Source organism: Gekko japonicus, unplaced genomic scaffold, assembly GCF_001447785.1.
Source record: "Gekko japonicus isolate JY-2015 unplaced genomic scaffold, Gekko_japonicus_V1.1 scaffold588, whole genome shotgun sequence".
In the NCBI taxonomy this organism is placed as follows: Eukaryota; Metazoa; Chordata; class Lepidosauria; order Squamata; family Gekkonidae; genus Gekko; species Gekko japonicus.
In genome coordinates, this window is record NW_015167071.1 from 1,237,315 (window position 1) to 1,256,268 (window position 18,954).

At 43.1% G+C, this 18,954-nt stretch overlaps 1 protein-coding gene across 1 annotated transcript in view; it reads right to left on the minus strand.

The window, feature by feature from the left end:
- GRM7 (glutamate receptor, metabotropic 7) overlaps nt 1-18,954 on the minus strand; it is a gene marked incomplete at its 5' end in the record, with an annotated part of 458,890 nt that overhangs the window by 90,905 nt on the left and 349,031 nt on the right. The window contains one exon of the mRNA XM_015412693.1: nt 11,998-12,933. Within this exon, the coding sequence (XP_015268179.1) occupies nt 11,998-12,933 (936 nt within the window). The remainder of the gene's footprint in view (nt 1-11,997; nt 12,934-18,954) is intronic.

An 18,954-nucleotide genomic window follows, 5' to 3' on the forward strand; every position in this document is an offset into this window, starting at 1 on the left:
TCAGTAGTAAAAGCAGGAGATCCCCAGGCCCCACCTGGAGGCTGGCAACCCTACAAGACAGCCCAATATGGCATTAAATGACTGAGCATGGGTTTAAAGAAAACAACAACAACAACAACAACAACAACAACAACAACATAGAGACACAGGCAGTACTTTTGAAAGTATGGATGGTGGAAGACTGACTACAGAATTAACATTTAATTTCCTGACCAGAACCTTTCTCAAATGGATTGCCAAGGCAGGGCTAGTGAGATAGCCAGGCTGAAGCACAGCAAGCCCAGATTTTAAAGTGTACTCTTATAAAAACTTCATGCATCTTGGTAACACATTCAACAACAGCTTTTCTGCTAAAGAAATGCTGCTGTACATCTGCAAAAGTTTCTTGTTATTTTTGAATCTTTTACACATTGCAGAAGATCCTGGAGCACATTCTTGGAAGCAAGCTCAATTCACACAGGACATAGAACAAAATGAAATGCTTCTTGTGGAATTTACTGCCAGAGGAAGTAGTGATGGCCACAGGCATAGAGAGGTTTAAAAGGGGATCAGACAGATTCATGGAGGAGTAGTCTAGCAGTGGCTACTAGCTATGGTGACTGAGGGGAACCTTCACATTCAGAGGCAGTCAACTTCTGCATCCCAATGCCATGAGGCAACATCAGGCAAGGCCTTGGCATCTATGCACGGCTGTTGGCCCTCCAGAGGAACTGGTTGGCCACTGTATGAGACAGGATGCTGGACTAAATGGACCACTGGTCTGATCCAGCAGGGCTCTTCTTAGGTTCTTATTAGCTTGTCTCCCCAAATCACCTAGATCATCTAGATCCAAGTTTTAGCCACTCCCACAAAACAGAAGTTAATGTGGGTCTGGTTTTAGTGGATTTAAAAAAATAATAGCTTGGATTCCACACCCTTTGGTCTGTTAAATTATTGATTGACAGTAACACAGGCTATATAAGAATAAGCATAGCAGCATAAATGGCTTCTGAGTGGCATTGCCAATGTTCCAAAATTACAGTCAAATAGTATCTTATGCTGGTCTTCAGACAAAAGCAGTTTAGTGTGCAGAGCTACATTTCCTCTCGTGTACAAAGGTTGTAACAGGTTTTCTTTCTTCTCTGTCTGAACTGACAGCCCCTCAGAACTGTGATTGCCACCCCTCCCTATTGCGATGCATACCTACCAGCAGAGCAATCCCGACCAGACTTGCGTCCCTATAATTACAGCTGAGGAGGAACCATGGCTTCGTTGTAGAGCACCAGCTTGGCATGGAGAAGGTTCCAGGTTCATACCCAGCATCTCCAGTTAAAGAATCAGACCACTGCCTGAGACCCTGGAGAGCTGCTGCTAGTTTGAGCAGCCCATACTGTGATGGACCAATGGTCTGATTCAATATAAGGCATCTTCATATGTTCATATATGTTCAAAATCAGCAGGCTTAGAAGATAACTCTACTTAGGACTGCACTGTAAAGCACCCATAATCAAGGAGCAACCCCAGTTGCCTGAGGCAGATTCTAAGGATGTCACAGACTTCATATTCCTGCCTGTCAGTCATAAAAGGAATTGTCTAATAGACGGCACTGTAATGTAAGAGGGTACAAAAGCCTTTGTTGTTGTGTCAGCTCCCTTGCTGTTATGAGCTGTTCTGTGGGCTATTTCAGGGAGAAGAACAAAATACAAATACTTAAATAAACAGTGTAAACAACAGGGTTAAAAGACTGAAGGTCAAGTAGCACAATTTATGGCTATTTCCATGCAAACTTCGATACGATCACAATTTATTTCAGTTATTATCAGTATCCACTGTTGTTATCATTGTTATCTCTTGGTTACATTGCATTTCTACACAGAAATGTCATGGCCTGTCCTTGCCTCTAATGGCCTTTTGCAAGGTAGCCATCTCTCATCTCACTACACTCACACTAGGGGGTGTTAGGCAAACCATACACTCTCAGTCCCCATAACAGAGTCTGAAGAAGCATGCTTTGCACACAAAAGCTTACACTTTGAACAAAACATTGTTGGTCTTAAAGGTGCCACTGGACTCAAACTTTGTTGTGCTGCTTCAGACCAACATGGCTACCCTCCTGAATTTCTCAGTCCCTGTGTAACATATCTGACAACCAGTGTGATGTTTTGGAATTGTCATCATATCATATCATTATATATCTGTTACTCAAGTGTGGCCCCCATCTGAGGAGATCTAAGGTTGGGGCTACACTGACACTAAACAGATTTTTATTTTTAAAATTTATTTTTAGTTATTAGTATTTTTACCCCGCCCTCCCCGTGAGCGAGCTCAGGGCGGCTTACAAGAGGGCAACAATGCTCACATATAAAACAAGATTATAACAGATTAAACCAGAATAAAATCATTGAATCACAAAAGTAAGGTGCTCAGTAAAAAACAAGATGGTTTTCCAATGGTAAATGCCGGACCTTTCATTGGAGGTAGATAGTGTCCTGTAGCTGGTACGCGGCCAGTCCAGTGGTATCCACCCAGCGCGGTATCATGGCAGATCTTCAAGGGCTGCCCTCTTACCCAGTTGTTACCCACGCCGTTGTTGTTGTTGTTGGTGGTAGTGGCAGCTCCTACGTAAAAGCCAGGTGGAAGAGCTCTGTCTTGCAGGCCCTGCGGAACTGTATGAGGTCCCGCAGGGCCCTGATCTCCTCTGGGAGCTCATTTCACCAGGTAGGAGCCGCCACTGAAAAGGATCTGGCCCTAGTTGCGGCAAGCCTTGCCTCCCAGGGGCCTGGAATCACCAGGCAATGTTGAGTCTCTGACCGAAGTGCTCTTGAGGGTACGTATGGGGAAACCTAAAAAAAAAACCCTCAGGTATGTCGGACCCTGGCCATATAGGGCTTTAAAGGTAAGCTTTGAAACAGATCCAGTATGCTATTGGCAGCCAGTGCAGTGCTTTCAGGCCAGGCTGGATGTGCTCCTACTTGGGGATGCCCATCAACAGCCGGGCCGCCGCATTCTGGACCAGCTGCAGCTTCCGGATCTGTGACAAAGGCAGCCCCATGTAGAGAACATTACAGTAGTATAGCCTTGAGGTAACCATCACATGGATCACTGTAGCCAGGTCATTGCGGCCGAGGAAGGGAGCCAACTGCCGCACCAGCCTAATTTGGTAAAAGGCCGATTTGGCAGTGGTTGCCACCTGGGCCTCCATGGTTAAGGAGGGATCCAGGAGCACTCCCAAACTTCTAACCTCTGATGCTGGCACCAGAGGTGCCCCATTGAAGGTTGGAAGAGGGATCCCCAACCCCAAACCAACCTGACTCAAGCACAGGACCTCCGTCTTTGCTGGGTTTAGTTTCAGGCAACTCAGTCTGAGCCACCCAGCCACGGCCCGTAGGGCCCGGTTCAGGTCGTCTGGGTTGGAGCCCGACTGGCCGCCCAACATCAGATAGAGCTGGGTGGCATCTGCATATTGATGACACCCCAGCCCATACCGCCGGCCGATCTGGGCAAGGGGGCAGCCCCCAGGTTTGCAGAAAAATCTGAAATCTAAACAAAAATACTGGGGGGGGGGGATCCCCCCCAATTAAAAAAAGTGCTGGCTGCACATGCAACTCCAGGGTTGCACAAAAATCTGAAACCTAAAAAAAAAAAATACAGTGGGAGGGTTAAACAAAACAAAACAATAAAAGGAGCACCATTAGCTTTAAAAAATGGAAGCCCTCAATGGCCGATGCTAGACAATTACAGCATACCAGGCTGAGTTTCTATGAGTAAAAGGCAAGGGGAGGGGGCAGCATCCTTTTATAGAGCTGTTTTGGCCTTTGAGGGAGCATTCTTCAGGGCCAGGCCTGGGCCTGTCTATAACCACTGGATGACTTGATAGTACCTGACTTGCATAGCACAACTAGGCCTGGCTGCTTGCTACTGTTCAACAGCAGCCACCCTATGAAAGTCAGTGTGGCATAGCAATTAGAGCTTCAGAGTAGGGTCTGAGAGACCCAGGTTTGACTCTCCATGTTGCTGTGGAAGCTCACCAAGTGATTTTGAACCAGTCACATACCAGGAGAAGGAGGCAGGGAAAGGGAAAAGTGTGTGGGGAGAATAATTAAATTTTGATTAATAAAAACTTTCATTATTGAAATATATCTTGGGAAAGTCAGTATCATAGAACATATATATTTTTCTAAGGGCATGCTTTAGGCTTAGACAATCGCTTGTTTGCTAAGAAGTGCAGAGGAAAACAGCCAAAACCACAAGATATTGTTCTGAGAAGTGTGCTAAGACAATGCACCTGCCATAGAGAATAAGAGGATGCGGTTAACTGACAGGGAGTAAGGTGCCTAGCAACGGAACAGTGGTTAAGTTTCGCCAGGAAAATGTGGGGGTGAGGTTTCAGAACTAGCTTGCAGGTACAAATTGAGTAGAGATATGAGTGTATGCTATCGTCAATTTAGCCATAAAAGGGCATCTGTAAATACTCAGCCTGGGGTCTTTTGTAATTTGTATAATGTAAGCAAACGGGAGGGGCTGTAGGCGTATCAGCCAGAGTGTAACTCCTGATGCCTTTCAACCAATGGGTGAGGGAGATGGATACCTGGCGGTCGAGGATAGGGTTTTGTTTTTGCATGTAATTATGTGAATGCCTTATAAAATGGCATGTAACCAGTGTTTAATAGAGCTCCTGGAAGTTCCCTCAATATTGCAGTAAAGAGTCTAACCTTCACTGCTGACTTTGTCTTATTATTATTTGGACAATTTTTTGTTCCTAACAAAAGGATATGGGGGTTGCCAGGAGGAGGGAAAGAGGTAACATTTGGGAGAGGGGATACAGGGGAAGTTAGGTGTCCTCCTCACATCCTTGAGGTTCCCCTACCATGCAAATGGGTGGATCTAGTGCTTGGCAGCAAATAACTGGGTCATAGTTTTCCTAGATACAGGATGTGGGGGGGGGGAGCTGAAGACAGAGGGAATGATAAAGTTAGGTTGGCAGTTTGGTGGGAAAGTAGGAAAGGGGGAGAGGTTATGGGGGCTTTCAGGAAAGGAAAAGAGGAAATAGTGTGAGGGGGAATCAGATGCTTCCCACAATCCTTGCTTGTAGTATACAATTGGAATAGGAGGTGGAAGGCTCAGGAACAAATAGTCATTCGGAAATAAAACTTACTGTGTAACCATAAGCCAGTTGCACCTCTATCTCAGCCTAACCCACTTCACAAGGTTGCTGTGAGCATAAAATAGGGAACTAAGAACCATGTATGCCGCCCTGAACTCCCTGGAGACACAGTAGGGAAAAATCCCACTGTTGATTCCACATAGAAGGAGATACAGCTGTTCCCCACCCCTAAATTCCAGCTGAATCTGGACACCTTATACTTTTGTGCCTCATTGGCTTGTAGACCTCCCCTTAGTGCAGGGCCAGCTAGGCTCCAGCCTTTGATTTGGGGCCACTGTGAAGGTCTTTTGGGGGCAATTTTATCTCCTCAGTCCACCCCTTATAGTTACAGAGTATGTCATGGGGAAAGATTTAGTGGTGCCAAGAGAAAATCTTTTCTTCCTCTTTACTACTAACTTTGTTAAATCCAACAACCTATTTTTAGGAATCTTTTTTTGGAGTTTGGAGTCTGTTTTGAAGCAATTCAGTGTTGATGAAAACCGAAATTCAAAGAGAGGACAGGCAGGAAAGGAGGCTCTGCAAAAGTCTAGAACTTCACTCTGAAGATGCTCAGAGGCAGGCAGCCTTCCTAAACCTTCCTATCCTACTGCTTGAGCATCACACTGTCTTGTGTAATATATAACAAACAAACCAAAAAAAATCCCTTCGAGGCTAATGTCACAGAACTGTGCATAGAGGTATAACTGAAAACCACAAAGCAAAATCTGATTTAAATTGAGCTTTTGAAATGGAAGAGGAGAAAAGAGGAAATAATGACTATATCTAAAAAAGTGAATTTCGGGGGGGGGAGAAATTCTACTCCTCCATAACAACCACTATGAAGATCCTCCTGGTTCCCCAACAAACTGATCCCAGCTGTTTGAGAAGGAATTCAAAAGGTTTATTTACATAAAATACCTAGGGATTCCAGCCCCCCAGTCCAGATCCCCTGATTTGGAACTGACTTCCCCGCTGCCAGCTAGCTGGCCCATGGGGGAAAATCCCAACCCAAAATGACGTTTTTGGGGAAGTACCATCCTTGATGTTATGATGTCACCCACAAGTGACAGCATCACACCAGAAATGTTGCATGGGGGACACTCTGGTATTTGGGAAATTCTATGGTTTTGAGGGTGAAATACCATAGAGTTTCACCCAAATACCAGAGCATCCCCACATGATGTTTTCAGCACAAAGACATCACTTCTGGGTGATGCCATCATGTTGGGCATGTCACGTGACATCCCCACACCTCCTGGAATGCCCCCGAAAGCCCCCCGTTGGCAGAGGTAAAGGACCTGGCAACCCTAAAAATAACACTTGCACCTAGAAACCCTAATAGCAATGATTCCAGTAGTCATCTTATCTTTACAAGAACTACATAGCTTCTTCCCAGGCACCACCAGGAGGCAGACAGCCTCTTCCCAAAACATTAGCATGTTCTTAACTGTATCCTTTGCTACTCTTTACCACAGTGTCTAATTTACTTCCCATGCTATACCATTTATTTGTCCTCATCACAGATGAACACTCAACTTCTGATTTACTCAGAGCCTCCTTGTGTTCTTTTTTGTCTTTACCCCCAGTGCCTGATGCACTTCCATAGAGGAAAAAGTATGTAATGAGCAAGTAGATCACCACAAGGCAATTGCAAGTGTTGATTCCATTGCACATGCATGTCTTCTTTGCTGAAAAACTAGGAATTTATGGCACATGTCCACTCACTGAAATACAAGTGCTCATGAGACTTGTGAATGGGGGTTTGTTTCAATTTTGCTATTAATTCCAAAATGGACTGCTTCATTATTGGGTTGTTTGGTATGGCTTTGTTTCATTATTATTTCTTTCATTCTATTCTATTCTATTTTGATATTATTTCCCTTTGGTTTCAATGGAAGACATCCTCTCTTCTTGGGTCTGTAGTTTCATGGTTTTCCATCCAGATCGGATAAATCGGGGGTGGGTGTAGTATTCCCTATAGACACCAACACTGCCAAATTTAAGACAGATAAAGGTGTCCCCTTTCGAAGCAATGAAAGGCACTCACGTTTAACATTAAAACCTATGGGAGAACAGATAGGAAAGATTCCAAACAGTAACACAAACAGTACTGCAGCCACTTAGCTTGAAGCATAGTAGCATGAGGAACAGGCTGATTGACAATGCAAAGGCCATTTGGTAGCAGAAGGAGGATAAGGTGTCTGGGCGGGCAGGCAGCAGCAGAACACTGAGGTAGCATGGGGGATAATCTTTGGAGAGCAGGAGACAAACAGAGGAGTGCAGACTGCAAAGGAAAATTTGGCACGGCAGGGCAGGAATCGGGAGGAGAGAGGAAGGCAAAATCCCATCCCATATCCTTCAGGATTAAAATACCTCACACATTTTAGAATACCTCACACATTCCAGTGGCTATGGTTTGCAGTCAATCAGGAAAATCCAGAGCCTCTCTCCCCCTCCCTCTAAGGAACACTGTTGTCTCTGTATTCTTTTCATTAGGACGCTGACTGCCATGCCCATAGCCAGGATTTCTTAAATTGGGGGGGGGGCTTTAAATAATTCAGGGGGTACTGAAATTAAAATAAAAAAGGTTCAAAACAGAGCCTTCCAAAGATTTGACTTCCAGCCCCGACTGAGTCCTGGTGCGCCGCAGGGAGTTGGGTTTTGAAGTTCCCTTGCACCCAGCTCCCCCCTTCCCTTGGCCCCACTGCTCAGACCCGGGCCTGAAGCATGAGTCGTCCTGGAGCCCCAGGATGAAGGAACGTGCCCATCCTGTCTGTGGGCGGACACCCTGCCTCCACAGCCCCCACCACACCCAATCACTGTCCCGTCTCAACGGTTGGTGCCCGGGCAGGCAGGCAGGCAGGCAGGCAGGGGTGCTCAGTCATTCTGCTCGGCGTGAAAGGGACCGGCTGGGGCCAGAAATGGCAAGGCGGTCACTGGGAGCAGTCCAGCCGGAGGCAGAGCAGAGCACCATGGGGTGAGGCTAGGGGAGGGAGGAGGGCCGCATTGGGCCACTGGGCACTCTGCCCACTGGCCAGCCAGCAAGCACATCTCGTCTGGGGCCCGCCTGGTTGCCTGCCTGCCTGTCTAGGGTAGTACGTTGGGGGGCCCTGGTGGAAATTTGGGGGGCCAGGCCCCGAAATGATCCAGTGTAGCTACAGGCCTGCTGACTGCCTTGTAAAAGCTAAACCAATGGAGGCAAAGACTGCAATAATGAAAGTTGCTAGAACACAAGGAAATAAAATCATGGTGTTTTTGTTATGGTAGAACAACAACAACAAGTGGTTAGCATAGGCTGTTCAGTTGGTGAATTTGTTTTATTTTCATATTAATTACTCTAATTACAAAATACCCCATTTTTGTAATTACTGTAATTAATAACAAAAGAAGTGTTCACATTTGGTGCTTACCACTCACACATAATGTTCTACACACGCTTTGTGTGTTTTCTTACACAAAAGTGCTATATGTGAAGCAGTCCTCAGCAAGTGGCTGTTCCCCCCCCCCCCACTCCTTGGAAAATTGATACTTGTTCTGCAGTCACAAGAAAACAGGAATATTACAATTCAAAGTGAAAAATGTATTTGCAAGAAAAAGGGGAAGGTTCCAGAGAATGTCTATTCATTGTGCTCCAGTCCCATGAATAATTTGCTGTAGTACTGGTTTGATTCACTCACCTCCTTACCTTCTCACTTTGCTATTCTAATATTTTGATTCAATTTGGCTTATTGATTTAGCCATGCTTTGCTTGACCTTACCGGAGCTGTTTCTGTTCTTTCCAAGTGCCACTTTGTATTGATTCCAGCATAAACCTATAGCTTCTATAATTAGTCTAACAGTTCTCAGAGGCTGCTTCACTTCTGATCAAGGTATCCATGGACCCGCTCAGGAATTTAAAATAGTTTTGTTGTCGAGGCCAATTATTTTGGCAGTAGCATCACTAGCATTTCATTTGTAGAATGCCGCTCTCCAAAGGCTGAGGTTAACAAGCTATGCTACACCACGGTGCTTAGCTGGGCAGCAAATGGGGTGCGAGGATGTCAGCGATACCGAACTCTCCGCTGCAGCAGGGGAAGGTTTTGATCACTAGATGCTGTTCAGGGGTTGACTGCAAGTGACCCATAATTCTCAGAAGGAAAAGTCCGGAGCATAGTCAATAGTGTTCCTGAACTGATAGATCTTAATGAGAGGCGTGAGATGAGAAGACGTGGTGATTGTTAGTAAAACTATGCCAGAGGTGGAATCAATGCTTCCAGGGCCATGTACCACCAGAAATACAGTGGCACTGCCAGAACTATATACCAGTATATAGTTTACTTGTTGTATGAGAGAAGTCAAAAGTCTGCTGGTTTACTATACATAATACATTCTTTGTGGAGAAAGTAAAAAGAAGAAGAAGCAGGAAACATGCATATAGAGCATCATATATAACAAATAGTACATGGCTGTATTTCACTGTCCCTCTCCCCAGTAACTCTGATATACACCTGCACAATACATTATTCAGTATACGATATGAATGCACCAAATCATTTCATCTGTAGTTGCAATCTATGACAAATGGTTGCCAGTTGCAAAACCCTCACAAAAAACAGGAATGCTTAGTAAGAAATATTAATTGAACTGAAGACTTTTCAGGACCAGCATTACAAATGCAAAACAAAGTACCACAAAAATGGTGATTTGTTGATATCTTTCTTTTGTGTGTGTAAGTATTGGGGGGTGGGGAGCAGAGAAATTGGGAAGTTGTATTTTTGGTGGGTTACAGGAAAATGAACTGCCCCTTTAATGGAGGTTTAATGTGTGGAAATGGGAAGATGAAGTTTTCCATGGCACAAGGGTAAATAACATCACCTGTCCAATAACTTTGTATTATACCTCTATTAACGGGACAGGGCATCTTTCCCCAAGCAGTTCGCAACCTCACCACCTGTGCCTCCAGACCACCACAAGAACATTTACATTTATTTTCTGTTTAAACATTGGCTACATGAACTTCATATTTCTAAAGAGCTTAATAACATTTAAACAAGGCTATTTTGTGTTTTTCACAAGAACAAGGCAAGTTTCTGCCCTTTGCAAACTTCCAGCACCATCCATAATCCTTTTCTTGCTTCACAGCTCATACATCTGAGATGACATCTGTATTGTTTCTATCACTGCTTGGTGAGCTGTCATTGATTGATTTTCAAATGAAGTATTGAACACATTGGCTTTCATAACTAGGTTGTTTGGGGTGAGAAGAATAAGCAATGTGCAAAAATTGTAGTGAAATAGATTTAGCTGTGCTTTCAAGAGAAGGTTCTCACTCTGTGAGAGACAGTAGCCACACAAAATGTGGAGGAACCGTCTTCCCTGGAGGTATTTGAGAATAGACCAGATGAGTCTTAACTGTGTGCAGTTTAAGTTTAGGGAATCATACGATTGCAAAAGATCGGACTAGATGATCCAGGAAGAAGAGCCTCTGCTCCAGTGTTTTTTTTCCGTTGATAATACGAGTTGCCTCTAGGTACTTGTAAAGAAAGGCAATAAGCAACCAAACTTTAGATAAAGAACAATTCCTCTAGCACCACCAAGATAATTGTATACAAGCACACTATTCTGTGCACTTAACCCCAATAAAACACAATTTGTTTTCATTTTTTAAAACTTGTCACTGATCCAGGAAACTGGACCAATTCTGATCTTATTCTGCCCTGTTAGGCAAAGCAGAAAATCTCCAGGTCCTTACTCCAGGGATGTTATATACCCGGTAATAAAATAGAGTTATATGTCATCCACATGTAAGTATCCTACACCATAGCCACTTCAAAGCAAGCACTTCCAGCTCCAGAACTCTCTTTTGCCTTCTCTGTTAATACATAAATAAATAAAATACATAAATATTTCTGTTAATTATTCTGTTTTATTCCAAATGCCTCTTGGTTTCACCACTGCCTTCACACTATCAAATGCCAAATGCGAGGGGTTGAGAATATAGAACCAACAATTTTGTCATGAGAAATTGGCACTGTTGTCTAATTAGTGATGAGGAGTAGTGATCTCCCATTCAATCTCCCCTGGGCTAATTCTCCTTTTCCTTTAATCACCTACAAGTTTGCTTCCAACAACTTAGTCGTAAAATTTAATAACAACATTACATTTTTTAAAATGAAACTATTTATTCCTAATTACACTGGTGGAAGTGAATAAAGCAATTTCCTACTGATACCTTTAACTGACCACAGAAGGCTTACATTATTGCCTAGCTTTCTTTGTATGCAACTCACATTCATGCTTAGTTTCACGGAGAGATAAAAAATACCACCCAGATATGTCATTTGTATAGATCAAATCCAGTAGAACTATTAGCAAAAGCCAGAACCCTGGCACATTGTTTTTCACCATTGGGCATGCCTTATTCATGTTAATCGGGTTGAATCAGAATCTGTAGTTTGAAAAATGTATCTGTGATATGCCTATTTGAGCAACACACTCCTTCGATCTCAACAATACTTTGCTCTCTAGGTTAATCTGAACTCGAGACATGCGTGTTGGCACAAAACTATTTTTGACAAATGCTAATTTTACATCCTGTAATCAAAGTGATTTAGCAAGGAGCTGTCCCTTGTGTTAAGATGACACCTAGATTTTATTCATCGTTCTGGAAAAGGTACAGCTGAAACAGATGTACCTGTGAAACAGACAGACCAACTCATTCCTATTGAACATTCATCACACACCATCAAATAAGCGGCCTATAAACTAACTGCAGAATAAAATGTGGTTAGTGTTGCTACACCTGTAAGAAACCTTTCCCCCAATAATCTGATTCATTTTGATAATGTACAACATATTTTATAATAATTTCATGTAAATGTCTTAATTGTACATACCTTTTCTGCTGCTTGGGCAGTGCAAAAAAATATTGGAATGAAGGCAAGCCATACTATACAGGTAGTGTACATAGTGAATCCAATGGGTTTGGCTTCATTAAAATTCTCTGGGACACCCCGAGTCTTGATAGCATACACAGTACATGTAACCATTAGGAGAATGCTATACCCTAAGGAACATATGATTTGTAGATCCGTAATGTCGCATTTGAGAACTCCTCTGGCTTGATCTGGTTCCATAGTCTTCTGTTCATCATAATCTACAAAACTGTTGGGAGGGTCAACTGCAAACCAAATGAAAACCCCCAAAAGCTGTACTGATATCAAACTTGATGTGATTGCTAGCTGTGACGTTGGGCTAATAAGCCTGGGTGCTGTCACTGATTTTTTGCCCTGTTCAAATATACGGTAAATACGGTTTGTTTTAGTCAACAGAGCAGCATAACTTATGCACATCCCCAATCCAAGGAAGATACGCCGAAATGAACACACAGCAACATCTGGCTTGGCAATCATTAAGAAAGTGATGATGTAACATAGAAATATCCCCGTCAATAAAACGTAGCTGAGTTCCCTTCCAGAAGCCCGCACAATGGGGGTGTCATTGTATCTAATAAAGGTTGCCATGACAAAAATGGTGGCAATAATGCCAAGCATGGCCAGGAAGACTGGAATGACAGCCCATGGGGAATGCCACTCCAGCTTCACAATAGGGATTGGGCTGCATCCGGTGCGATTCTCATTGGGTCGTTGATTGTAGGTGCAGACCTTGCAGTTTTCTTCATCAAACTGGTATTGGTATCCATCACACAGCTCACACTGCCAACAGCAGGACATCCCTTTAATAATCCTCTTTCGTTCTCCCGGTTTACAAGGAAGACTGCAGACAGAAGAAGGGATCTCTTTTACTCCTTTGCCCCACTGCATTTCATCAATCTATGGGGAAAAGAATGTAAAGTCAGTGGGACTGGTTATCTGGATACAAGGATCAAAAAGTGCTAGGTAACTGAAGAGTTTACTGGCAGAAGAAACATAAAATGAATATGTGCAAAGATGACGTTTCCCTTATAATTAAGCCTGTTGAGACTTTATATATAACAGTAAAATACATGAAGATTATTGCATACAAAAAGTTTAAAAAACCCAACATTTTATAAAATAACTAATGCCCAAAAGAAATTAGGGTTATTTATTTGAAAAAAAATCCACATTATTTAGATGATATGTTTTGTTGGATTAGTAAAGTGTTTTTTGAACCATGTGTGTATTTTCTTACACAGCAATAGTCACCACTCTTAAGAGATGAAAAGCCATTTTTCACAGCCATGAAAAGCCAGTGTTCATAGCGATCACTCAGAATATAGCTTAATGAACAAAGAGTTCTGAATGTGATTTAGGCATCTATTCCTGCAATCTTCAAAATCAGCTTCTGAGGTTCAAAGTGTAAACTAAGCCGCTGAGCTTAATGCAACCTCTTTGAAGAAAGTCTGTAGCGACACAATCATTCAGGTTTGTACATTCCCCCCCCCCCCTGATACGGAGATCTAGGGTCAGTTTAGACATTATATTTTGTTAAATCTAGTTGCTCTGTGCTTGTTCTTGAGTGCACAAATGTAACAGTACCAACTAGGCATAACAGATAATAAAGCAATAGCAACTTCAGTGTGATTGTGGTAGGTGAAAACTATGTTTTCATGATCACATAAAGTAATGCTGGCCAATGACCAAATTCCTACCCTAAGAAGAAGTAAGTTAGTACATACTTTGGAGTGTGACTTGAGCAACAAATGTAATATCTGAGCCATTTCTTGAGTTGGAGTCTTTGTTTTTCTTACATCTGAGTAGAAAAGCTTCCACTGTTTAGTTGTTCTATATGGGTATAGAAGGTATAAGGACTGGAGAATTAGGATGTTTATTAGGCATCATTTTAACTAAGTCACATGCAATGTCCACAACCAACATTACCATGGAGGCTTCCTGAGAGACCCAAAATGCATTGTATTTACCATATCAGGTATAAGAATTCCTTGATACATTCACAGTGTCAAAAAGCTCCTGGGTAAATTAATCCATTAAGTCAATAAGTTTGGTGCAGTGGTCAAAGTGTTGTAATAGGATCTGGGAGTCTCAGGTTCAAATCTCCATTCTGCAGGGGAACTCTCTAGGTGACCTTGGGCCAGTCACATACTCTCAGCCTACCTTAACATACAGGGTGGTTGTGAAAATAAAAAGGAGGAGAGGAGAATAATGCAAGCCACTTTAGGTCCCCTAAATGAAGTCAATTAATTAACGCTATAGAGAGCCACACACCTGGGCTGCCCACCGTTTCATTTTCAGGAACTGAGCCTCTTTATAGCTAATGTATCTTCTCAGTGCATTAAAGGGTTTCAGAATAGAGAGAGATCAAATTAAAGTTTATCTTAATGCAGATAATATTGCTTGGGGGAAAAACACACTATTTTATAAATCTAGAAGATTATTTCATTCTTTGGACAAATGCAGCTTTATTTTAGGATATAACAGTATAATAAAAATAAATCAGAGTAACTGTATATCTATATCCATGAATTATAGCCAATTCAGCTCAAAATTTGATTTGGTATAATAAGTGGGGGGGGGGGTGAAAAAAGGCAAGATACTTAGGTATCAGGTTGTCTGCTAATTTAAGATACTTGGCTAATATTAATTAAAATGTTTGGATACAAAAAGTTAAAGACTTGCATAGATGGAATAAATTAAATTATCTTAGCTTGTGAGAATTTCAGCAGTTGAGACTTATGTTCTTTCTTTTCCTACTCTCTTATTTAAAAATTTGGGGGGGTGCTTTGTTTAACTTTAATGGCAGATCATAAGAACAGAAAAGCTGTCATTTTTTTTTTTTGTTAAAAACATTTTTATTGCTTTTTCTAGTCTACAAACTACAAACCTACAGGGTCAAGGGAAGGGAAAGCTGTTAAATTTTGTTGGTGTAGAAAAGCAATTTAAGACCAAAACACTGCAGAACTAGTTAAAGGAGGAGGTCTGTCTTTTCCTAATTTATGTTACTACTATGAGGCTGCTTGTGGTAATGCAAACAAATAGGGTTACCAGGTCTTTCCTGAAAACCAGTGGATCATGGAGAGTGGGAGGGAGGCCCAGCCAACATTGCAGCAACATATGTATTTCACTTCTGACATGACCTAGAAGTGATGTCACCATGCAGCAACATCGGGATGACAATCTGGTGTTTGAGCCAACAACTCGATGGTAAATTTGGCTTCTAAATACCAGAGTGTCACCCCAATATCGCTGATGTGATGACATCACCTCCAGGTCATGTTGGAAGTGACATAGACATATCGCTGTGATGTTGACTGGGCCTCACTCTTTTTCTGGGTAAGCCCCCTCACCAGTCAGCTGATTAGCAGTGGGCCAGTGGGACCTTGAAGAAGGGGACCACCACCTCCACTGGAGGGGTCTGGCAAACCTAGATACAAAGTTGGTATGATACTAATAAAGAAGTCAGGGTTAAATTGAGAAATTAATCCTTTTTAAACCTTGAATATTAAATCTGGCTTAATAAAGAACTGAAGAACCAAATGCTTATGTGCAAAGCTTTTCCTGAAAATTTGTTCAAGACTTGCGACAAACACAGAAGGAGGTTTAGTCTTACAACTTTCTCATTGGTATTGGTTACAAATGATCCTGAGTTTAATAAAATAGTAGTATTTGTGGTTTCTCTATGTGGGAAAGACAAACTACAGAGTGATCAAGATTTTATTGTGAAGGGACATTGTACTACCTAAAAGGAATTTTGATTAATATATCAAGTGTGGTTTCCAACATGATTTCTTCAGTTTCAAATAAGGCAGTTTTAATATTAAAATTAGGAACTCAATTAAGACTGTGCCAATTAATACCTTAGGAGGAAACTATCATGAATAATATAATTTTTTAAAAAGAACTTTTTCCATGTTATGTAACCTTCTGCTGAATTTAGACAAAAGACAAAATTATTTTACAACATTATGGGATATAGGTTTCAAGATTATAGTAATGGGCAGGACTTGGTCCAAGATATTTTCTTTATTGCTCCTGGAATTATTCCATTTGAATGGAGTATAAAATACATTATAGATGACATCTCACTCCAGACTGATTACATAAGATATACACTACTGCTAGGTTTAAATGTTAGAAGTGTAAAGCTAATCATGTTCATTTTTTCCTCTTTGGTGGAAATGTATTTTATTGGCTAACCATTACACAAATTATAAATGAAATAATGGAAGTTGTTACTAGGCTAACAGTGCCATCCTAAACAGGATTATATCCTTCTAAATCCATTTAAGTTGATTAACTACTTGTTAAATTAAATCCATTATTTTTTTCTTTCAAACCTCTCAAGAAAGTATGAAATTATCAGTTTGGAATTTACTGCTGACAGGTAGAGTAGGCCCAGTACTGGAAAATCAGTTTGTCTAAGGTAGATATACAGATAATTAAGATACTAGAATTAATGGTTAATTAAGGTACTAGAATTAGATGAAATGGATAAGCTTACAAGTCAGCTTTGCCAAGAGAAATAGTTTGTTCTTAGTAAGAAACATATATGCTAAGGATCATGTTTTCATGTCTCACATACAGAATTGGTACAATGTATGCATGGAGAAACTGTGCTAGTCTCTCTTGTACCCTTTCTTGAACAAGAAAACTCCTTCCTTTTTTCTCTTTTGATCATGCTTCATAGGCTAGAATCAGAAATTTGATATCCTTCCTTCTCTTCTTAACCAGCTCTCTCTTTCTAACCCATGGCTTCTTTCAGAACTTACTTCAGTTTCATGCTTAAGTCAAACAGCCAGAGTGCTGGATTAGGGAAGAGGACTAGACTGAATAAGAGAAAGTCCACTGGCCTATTGTGGTGACAGCATCCAAACTGCTGTGGTGTACATACACCAAAGGAGAGTGTTGTGTACCCAGAGAAACTGTGCACACGGTCGAGTCTGCACGTGGCCATGCGAATGGCCCAAGCTTCACTTCCAGAGACAATAGCCCGAACGGATCCTAGGGCACACCTATCAGACGGCTAGGATCCGAGGATTGACCTATGGGACTGGGGTACACTGTAGTTTACTACGGGGATATAAGCCGGCCTCTGGCCCGGCTACTGGATCTCAAGTTCTCCTGTATACAATAAAGCATGAGCTGAAATCACTCCTTCATGCATCGGTCTCAGTACTTTATACTGGCGACGAGGAAGGGATCCCATTGAGCAAACCTGACGATTCAACCCCATTGGACACCGCCATGCCCCACATCACTCATGAGCAGCACCACACTGTACACCACTCCCCAGGGCATCACTCCTCACTTCACCGATTGTCATGGCTGTCGCTCCAGGACACCTTGAAGTCATCAACCCCACACATCCTGAGTGCTGGGAATCGTGGGTAGACCAACTGACCAGCTTCTTCTCCTACCACGAGGTCACCGACGCTGGCAAGAAATGGGCCTTACTCCTCAGCACATGTGTGGTGGCCACCATCTGCCTGGCCAAGGGCCTCCTGGTGCCGAAGAAACTAATGGAGAACACATATGATGAGATCATAGAGGCTCTCATGAAGTACTATGCGCCAAAGCCCACCATGATGGCCAAGCACATGGACTTCCAGACGCACCTTCAGTGGCCCAGCGAAACAGCCTCCGCATTCATGGCTGAACTCCGTCAGCAGGCGGTGGACTCTGAGTTTATGAAGGTGGAGGAAAACATCCTAACCCAATTCATTTGGGGCCTTCGAGATGCCAAACTCCCCCGCAAACTTGTTGATACCACAGACCTCAAGTTAGATATAGCCCTCCAGATGGCCACCACGTTCAAGGGCTCACACTGCGACCATCCACCATCTTCAACACACCACATGTTCCCAGCCACGGCGTTCGACAACTTAGACACCACGACAAGTCTGCTGCCAAGCGCCTTGTGCCAGTTGTGGAGATGCACACAAATGCCAGATATGCCGTTTCCGTAACGCTGTCTGCCAAACATGCGGGAAGCAAGGCCACATCGCCTGTGCCTGCTGCTCCTGCAGTCCCGGAAGAAGACATCCACTCACCAGGAGGACCTGGACCTGCACACGCTGACCGTCAACTGCTGAGACTTGCATGGTTTGGACCCCTGGGATTTGCGGTGATGGGCGTAGACTTGGTACAACCTCAGGACTTTAATTCAGTCTGCGGGGAATTCCCGGGAGTATTCGATGGCACACTTGGCCACTACTCTGGCACCCCAGTTTCCCTTGAACTTGACACAGTGGTACGGTCCATCCGAATGAAGGCCAGGCGGCCCCCGTTAGCGCTGCGACCCAAGATAGAAGCCAAACTGGACCTCCTGGTAGAGGAGGGGGTATTAGAATTGGTGCCACATGTCTGCTGGGAAACCCCCATTGTCACCCCGATAAAACCTCATGGGGACATCCATATTTGTGCCGACTATAAGTGCACCATTAACAAGGCACTTCAGGACCACGTGTACCCGGTACTGGTGGTCAGTCTGGTATTGGCTTCCTTGACGGGAGCAAGGGTTTTCGGCAAGCTGGACTTGGCCCAAGCCTATCAGCAGCTGCCGGTGGATGATGCCTCAGCTGAGGCTCAAACCATAGTAACCCACAGGGGGGCTTTCAGAGTGTGGCACCTGCAATTTGGGGTGAGCGTGGCACCGGGGATTTTTCAAAATCTGATGGACTGTCTCCTCAAAGGCATCCTGGGAGTCCAGCCATTCTTTGATGACATTTTGATCGCAGCTCCGGACTCCGAGACCTTTGCGGCATGGCTACGGACAGTGCTCGAGCAATTCGCCAATGCTGGCCTGAAGGTGAAGTGGGAGAAATGCATTCTGGGGGTGCTGCGGGTGGAATTCTTGGGGGTTGCAGTGGATGCCCAAGGAATTCACCCCGCACAGGAAAAAAATATGCACCATCA